The sequence below is a fragment of the Talpa occidentalis genome, unplaced genomic scaffold (assembly GCF_014898055.3).
Source record: "Talpa occidentalis isolate TD23 unplaced genomic scaffold, MPIMG_talOcc4v2.1 talOcc4.11, whole genome shotgun sequence".
Classification (NCBI taxonomy): Eukaryota; Metazoa; Chordata; class Mammalia; order Eulipotyphla; family Talpidae; genus Talpa; species Talpa occidentalis.
Window position 1 is genome coordinate 31,422,547 of NW_023601104.1, and position 7,990 is coordinate 31,430,536.

At 53.2% G+C, this 7,990-nt stretch overlaps 1 protein-coding gene across 1 annotated transcript in view; it reads right to left on the reverse strand.

Moving 5' to 3' along the window:
* Positions 1-2,446, reverse strand: part of MEGF11 (multiple EGF like domains 11) — a 330,203-nt gene extending 327,757 nt beyond the window's left edge. The window contains exon 1 of the mRNA XM_037502751.2: positions 1,348-2,446. Coding sequence (XP_037358648.2) covers positions 1,348-1,408 — 61 coding nt within the window. The 5' untranslated portion in view covers positions 1,409-2,446. The remainder of the gene's footprint in view (positions 1-1,347) is intronic.
* Positions 2,447-7,990: the final 5,544 nt, after the last annotated feature.

Here is a 7,990-nt window from a genome sequence, read left to right on the forward strand (position 1 = left end):
CCTGCCGCCCACTGTTCCCCTCAGCAGTGTACTTCAGTCAATCTGCCTGTTCTGTTCCCTGTTCTGTCTCTGGTGGATCCTCTCACCTCCTGTGCCTTTGGCCAGTACCCCAGCTCTTGTATGCATAAATAAATAAATCTTTAAAAAGTCCTGGTCCCTGCCCACATTGTGCCTGTTGCAAGACTAGACACTCAGTAAGTGTTCAATCTATATCTGACTGATAGATTGTCCCCCTTGCTCACCAGTTATAGGGTATATAATCTCTGAAGTATTATCCTTGCCTTTACTAAGCCTCACTGATTATCTCTCAGTTGTAGCCTCATGTTTCGACTGTTGCCTCAACATTACTGACTAGGTCCTTCCTCTGCCTCTAAGAATCAAGCTAAAAGCAAGGTACTTGCTTGGCCCAGAGAGACCAGCAAACTCTGCATTCCTAAATATTTGTTCTTTGAAATGTCTTTCTCAATTAGATCTCACCCAAATGTTTGAGAGTCAGGCTGAATTCCAACTTCCTGCTCCAGAACAGACATGTTGAGCCTGCATAATTACTGCAGCCAGCTTTATTTGCTATAAAAACATGGATTTTTGCTCCTTCTCAACTGTAAAATAATCAATAAATAGAATCCAGATGAAAAATGCCAGCATTTAGGAGAACAACTCTTTTATGGTTCTTTTCTTTTGGGTCTAATTAATACATCAGGGATAGAATGTGCTGTTTCATTTATCCAATCAGCTAAGTTGAAACAAACTCTCCTTTCCTCCTGCTGTTGAGAGACAGCTTCATATCAGGAATATAGGTAAAACAGACAGACGGACAGAGTTTCAAAGCATTTTGAAATGTTCAACAACCACATCTGTAAGCCTGTAATATGGACTTCCTCCAACCCCTCTCTGCTCACAGGGGATGTGGATTTTTTTCTCTCTCCCCTAAAAACACACTATATAGTTACTGTCAAATGAAACACACTCCTATTAGCAGAAGAAGCAATCTCTGACTTTCTTTCAAATGAAGAAGACATGCCTTTTTGGACAATGACCACCCAGGCCATGAAAGTTTCATGAGGGGCTCTAGGAGTGGATGACACCCTTTCAATTATAACACTGCTATAATAAACCCCCACAGAGCCATGGGGCATGGAGTCTACATCCCACACATGATACCTATTTATTCCCTAATTATGCTGCAATATATTCTCTCCGTGTGTATGCTGATGAAGATAAAATATTCTTTTAATTCTATGGCTTCCTGGAGGGGAGGGGGAAGGGACTGTCTGTAGGCAAATTCTGGGAGTTCCTAGAACTAAATCACAGGCTTCCCTATGGCATAGTCTCAAGACAATCACTCACCTTCCTTTGTTTCACCACAGTGGTTCTCAAAGTGTGGTTCTGGAGCCAAGAGCATCAACATCACCTGGGAAATGGTTAGAAATGCAAATTACTGGACCCACTGAATCAGAAACTTTGGGAGTACAGCCCAGCAATTGGTATTTAAACATATTTTCCACACTGAAGTGTGAGAACTCTTGATCTACAAACACAAAAAGAAAGCATCATTTAAAATTGACTCAAAGATCAGGGATACCTGGATTCTACACAGACAGGGCTCCTTTCTGCAGAGCAGTTCCAATCTGCAGAAACACGGCTCCATGTACCCATCTGTACAATGAAGCTACAGAGTTCATGAAGTAGCTAGAGGAGATGGAATTAATGGACTGGTGCATATGGTTACCTGGCACTAGTCTCTATGGCTACCTAAGGAGATCACAGCTGCCAATACTCACCAGGTCCCTCACACCACTCTCTGACTGGCAGAAGCTCTGCAGAACAGTTTTCCAATGCCATATCTAAGTCTTCAATGCAGCTACCTCTGAGTTACCGCTAATAATCATAACTGCAATCATGGAAGCCTACAGAATCTCCAAATCGCATAACCAATAGCTTCAAGCATGTTCACCTGGCAGCTTTGAACCACCAAAAGGGAGGTTCAGGACTCTCTGTGTTAGTGTTGCATTTCAGCACCTTTCCAGACATCTGCTATATATTTGCATCTACTCTAGAACAAAACGTTAAGCCTGAGGAGGGCAGAAACCTAGAATGTCAGTACCATGGTGTACAGTCATGTATCCCTAAGGCCTAGATCAGTGCCTAGACCAGTCTAAAGCAGGAACTCACGAACAATTCATTGGCTAAACATCCCTAGCACTGTAAATATCCTGACCACAGTGGATCCAAACAACTTATGTCTCTAAATTCTAAAGTTATGGATTGGGAGGGGCAAAGAAAGGATTGGACTGCAGGTAACAATAAGAAAGTGGGAGAGGGGAAGCAAAAGCTGGACTATTTCCCAGCCAGAGCTACAACCCTCAGCTCATGGGTGGCTAATAGCCTAGTCAATTGTTCACCCAAGATCTAGAACTAAAAGACCTCTGAGGCCAGGTTCTGAGCTTGCGTCTTTAGCAGTAGACTCTTGTATTTACCCTAGTGCTTCTTATTCAAAGGCCAAATTTTCACTGGCCCTAATTCTGCAGCCCTTTGACCAGCCACTTAAGTTGAACTTTCCTCCCTCCCTCTTTGTACTCACACCTCCTTAGTACTCACTCCTTACTACTGAGAATCCTCCTACCCCAAGTGGAAATCTACCTAAGGTCCAATTCCAAATATTCTCTTCTCTAGAGACTATACTCATTCCTCCGGAGCAATCACGCTTGAGAATGCCTACACGCAACTCACTCTCTTGGCTGCAAACAATGGCTGCTCTTTCCCTGTGGACTGCACCTTACAGGGCTGGATGGGGTGGAAGGACTCTATTTCCCTAGATTTCAGTGCAAGCAGAGGGAGGTATGCAAACACCACCTAAGTGATGTAGCCTTAGGGATGATCACTGCCTAGAACCTTAGGAGAGATCAGTGAGCCTCACACACATCCAACCTTGAATTTGCAAGGGTGTGCAGTAACCCGACTGGGAACATTTGCCCTGTGCTAAGAAAGTGCTAACCTCAGGTGGGGTCTTAGAAAAAGCCCTGAGCTAGGTAGGAGACCTGAGCTAGTTAGGAGACTTGCTTTACGTCCCTTTTTTGATTTAACCAACTCTAAGAGTCCTTTTACCTCCCTGGACCCTAGTTTGCTGATCTGCACGATGGAAGGAAGACAGGGAGACTGCAGTCATGGACCTTGAATTTCCAGCAACTTAATATGTGAGCATCGGAGAGAGCTGGCGGTGTGGAGTACACCAAGGAAAACCCGCCAGAGAATTGAAAAGGGGATGCCTTGGAGTGATCAGCTCCATGCTCTGGGGATAAGGGAGGGAGCAGAAGAGTAATCCCCACCCAATTTGCAGGAGCCCATGGTCCCCTATGCGCAAGGTCTCCACTAAACCTACTCTAAACCTTTCAAGTGAACCCCTCCAGAGACGTCTGTGAGGCCGGGGCGGACGGCTCCAAGGAAGCCGCAGGAGCGGGCGAATGAGCCCTCTGGACTCAGGGAGCGAGCGGCCGGGAGCCCCGCCGGGCTCAAGCGTCCCGAACAGCCACCGGTCGCCGCCACCTGGCCGGATATTAACTCCTGCTTCCCCGGCAGAGCACGGGAGGGGCGCGGATGCCCCGGCAAAAATACCCTTGCCAGAGCACGCTGAGGTGCCCAGGAGCTCCAAGCACCCCTAAGGTCCACTCCAACCCACCCGAGGTCCCCTGCTCTATTCGCTCCCGGCAGGACGGAGAGGAAAATCCTGGAGAGGAGCCACTTCGAAGTATTATTTTCTACAGAATATGCGGGAGGAAGCCAGACCCGAGTGACCGCGACGACCAGGGGGACCAGAACGCCGTAGCCGCGGCGGGGGATGGAGCGGAGCCGCCGGGTCCAGGCGAAAGCAGGTCTCGGGATTCGGGGACGCGCCCGCTGGGCTCCGCGCTCCCGGGCGTCCGCGGGTGACGGCTCCTGTCCCGCGCGCGACCCGGACGCCCACGGGGAGCGATTTTGCATATTTGGCATCTTTTTTCCCCCTGAGAAATCAGGAAAATAAACCAAGTCCAGGAGGAAGGAGGCTGTGCTCGGCGGCTCCGGAGGCCACGAAGCCCACCCGCCTCCCCGCCTCCAACGCCACCGCGGGCGGCCGGGCGGGAAGTTGGGAACTTCGGAGCCGCGCTCCCGGCGCGCGCGGGCAGCGGCTCCTTCCCTGTCAACTTCGGGAACGGGGGTCGCCCCGCCGGCTGGAGGGGCGTCCGCAGTCAACCCACAGGTCTGCCCGGCTGAGTGGGCTTCCTGGGAGAGTCGGGGGGCCCGCGGGAGAGAGAAGGACGCGGGTGTCCGCTCCCCTTCGCGCCTCAGAAAAGCAAAGGCGCGCGTGGCCCGGGCGAGGCTCGGCGGCAGCTCGGCGCCCGGCTGGTCTCCGCGGAGCCCCGACCGCGCCCGCGGGCTGCGAGCCCCGGGCCGAGCAGGGAGGGCGCCCGGGCCCCGCGCGCAGCCGGCGCGCCCGGGGCGGCTCCGGGGCGGGAGTCCCCAGACTCCGGGGGCGGGCGCCCTCCCCGGGACGGCCGCGCCGCTGCGCCAGGGTCCTCCCGGCCGCGGCCGCTGCGTCCCGACTGCGGCCAGAGGCCCCGAGCCTGCCTCCGGCGGGGCGCCCCACGTCCTGCCGGGACCCCCGGCGACCCCCCAACGCCGGCACTCACCTCCGCGCGCCCAACTCGGCTTCCGCAGCCCGCCCGGGCGCAACGAGGGGCTGCGCCGGGGTCCACGGAGCCGGTGGAAAGTTAGTCGCGAGGCTGCAAAACCTCCTCAGAGCCGGACCCGCCGAGCCCGGCCCCCGGCGCCCCAGCGCTCCCAGGCTCGCGCCCTCGCAGCTCCCGCTCCCGCCTACCTGCTCCCCGGCCGGCGCGAGGCTCGGCGGGTCCGTCGCGTGGTCGGTCCTCCGAGCCCGGGAAGCGCCCGAGCGCCCGGCAGGAGCCCGAGCCCGAGCAGCCCAGAGCCGGGCGCGCGCGGCGGGCACCGCAGGCGAGCGAGTGAGCGGCTCGAGCCGCGGCAGCTCCGCCGAGCCGGCCCCCGCCGCCGGCCCCGGCCCCTCCCCCCCCCCCCGCCCCCGGCTCCCTCCGCCCCCACCCCACCCCCCCACACACACACTCTTTTTTTTTTTTCCTCGTTCTCTTTCCGGTCCTTTCAGACCCTGCTACCCCGCTCGCTCGCTTTTTCCGATCTTAGGGTCTCTCTCCATCTCTCCTCCGGGTTCCTCACTCTGACTCAACCTTTTCCAGAATCTCCTCTCACCTCTCCCCTCTCAGAGCCCCTGTTCGTTGCTTTTCTCATACCCCCCCCTTTTCTCTCTCTAATCCCCTCTCGTCTCTCATTTCTATTTTCTCCTCTTTTTAACCTTTTCCTGTGTCCACCCTCCTGTCTTCTCCCTACTCCCCCTCCCGCAGGGTCCAGCAGCCCCCTCCCTGCTCCTGGCTGCTGGGGCTCGGGGACACCCCTGCCCTGAGGTGGAGGAGAGCCAGGGGAGCACCCCGGCCCCGCGCTGGGCACGGGCTGAGAACAGAGAAGGGCAGACCAGGGGGGAAGACTGGGCCCAGTAGGGTTTGAGAAACATCTGCACCTAGGAAAGGGCGAGCAGGAAAAAAACACACACACACACACACACACACACAAAAAACCCACCTCAGAATGTCTGCCTCAGCTGGGCAAGTCCCTCCCTTAAAGCTTTCTCTGGCTTTTTTTCTCACTTCACCCAGTAAAATTCAGACGTGAGGCAGGTTGAGCCACGCCTGGTGGGATGCGGACACCTAGGGCCAGCGAGAAGGAGCAAAGAACTTGCCGCCTAAGGGGTACTCAGAGGCAGGGCCTAGGCCACCAGAGGTTCTGGAGAAGAGGAAATTCGGGCATGCCAGAGGTCAATCCATGCCGCCTGCCTCAAGCCCCAGGGCCAGGGGGAGGAAGTGTTTTCCCTCCGAAGCAGCTGAGTGGGCACCACAACCCTCTAACTGGACCGACTGGGAGAGGGAAGACCTGGCGCAGCTGTGACCGCTTGAAAGCCCCTTCTCCCAACCCCCACCCTCTCCAAGCACTGCGGACTTGCTGAGGTGCTCCAGCTTAATAGGAACGGGTGCTTTGTATGTGTGGTTTGTCTCTTTTCTCCTTGAACTACAAGAGCAGGGAGACCCGGACTAAGGGAAGGTGCGGTACACACCTCAGGGAGGATTTTTCTTTTGCGAATAAAGTGGACATACTGTCTGAGGCTTTGAGAAATGCTGTCTGAGCACCTGGCCCTCCTGGATCAGCCGTTGACAATTTATTCTGCCTCTGATGGGCAAGTCCCTCCCTCAAAGCTTTCTCTGGCATTTCTCACTTCACCCAGTAAAATTCAGAGGACATTAGGATTCCCTTTCCCACGGACTCCATTCTGTGCCCGGCTTTGTCAAGACAGAATTAAGATTCTCCTAGTTTTATCCTTAATTGCTGGAGTCAGAGTTTGTCCCACTTCAAAACTGTTCTGTCCATGGTACCCACCAGAAGCAGAAGCTCCATCCAACCCCTGAGTAAAATTTAGTGATAGTGGCAAAATTCCGTACAAATATCCACCAAGGTCCCTGCCTTGGGACATAAAATCTACTAAATGAACCCATGGCTGGACGTCTGTTGTTCTCACCACCAAACCAGAAGAAGAAGCAGGTGAAAGCTAGGAAGAGGGTGAGACAAGAGTAGGAAGAGTGTGGGAGGAGGGTGAGTAGGACTAGGGTGAGGCAGAGTGCATAAAATTTAGAGTCTCTCTCTCTCAGGATGGCTGGTGCAAGGTCAGCACCTGAGAGAGAGCCTCCTAAAATCTAGAAACATTCGCTCCGTGCTCTAATCCTGATCCAGCAGTCAAATCTGATAGCTCTCTCTTACCAGCTGTGTGGCCTTAATCTTTCACTGCCCCTCTCTGGCCTTCAGTTTCCTCAATGGACTATAAAGAAAAATAGATGTACTCTAAGTTTTTCTGCCGCTCTTAGGTGCTGCTGTTGCTGGGTGTCATAACCAAAATTTAGGAGAATGGGCTCAAATTTCGGGATTTGTATTCCTGCTCCACCTCTTACAAACTGGGTGGCCTCTTATCCTCATTAACCTCAGTTTCCCTATCAGTAAAATGGGAATGATTCCAGTGCTGTGAGCCCTGTGAGGATTAAACCTATGAATGTGTGGAGGCACAGTTCTTGGCACAAAGCAGCTTTTGATAACTGTTAACAATGAGCATAATACGGGCTTCCCTGATGGCACAAAGTGTTAAGACTCAACCTATGAAGCTCTCCGCAGCCTCTGCAGCATGATTTTGATCTTTGGCCAGGGAGCTGCCTGCATGGCGCAGACCTCTCCTGACTCTCCTGCTGCTCCCCTCAGCAGTATATTTCAGTCGATCTGCCTGTTCTGCTCCCCACTCTGTCTCTGGTGAATCCTCTCACCACCAACCCCCGACACCTCTGACCTGTACCCCAGTTCTTGTCTGCATAAATAAAATAAATCAATCTTTAAAAAAAAAAAAAAACAAACATAATACAAGGTAGATTTTTTTATTTCTTCTTCATCTTCACATTCCCTTCTGGATTTTGAGTTCCAAATCCCACCACTCCTCCATGTTACCCATCGTCATCCCAGTGTAGTAATCATAGGACTCTTTTTTTTTTTTTTTTTTTTTAATAGAGGCATGCTTTATTTATTTATTTATTTGTTTGTTTGTTTTGTTTATACATGCACTGGGTACAGTCAGAAGCGCGGGAGGGTGAGAGAATTCACCAGAGCCAGAGCGGGGAGCAGAGCAGGCAGAAGGGCCGAAGTACACTGCTGAGGGGAGCAGCGGGCGGCAGGAGAGGTCTGCGCGCCATGTGGGACCCTCCTCCAGTGGCCGGGGAGCAGCCGGGGATCGAACCGGCGCCACAGAGGCTGCGGGCAGCTTCGCAACCCAGTGCTCAACAGCTGCGCCACCGGGGAGGCCCTCATAGGACTCTTAAACCTCAGTTTTAATGGAGTTAGG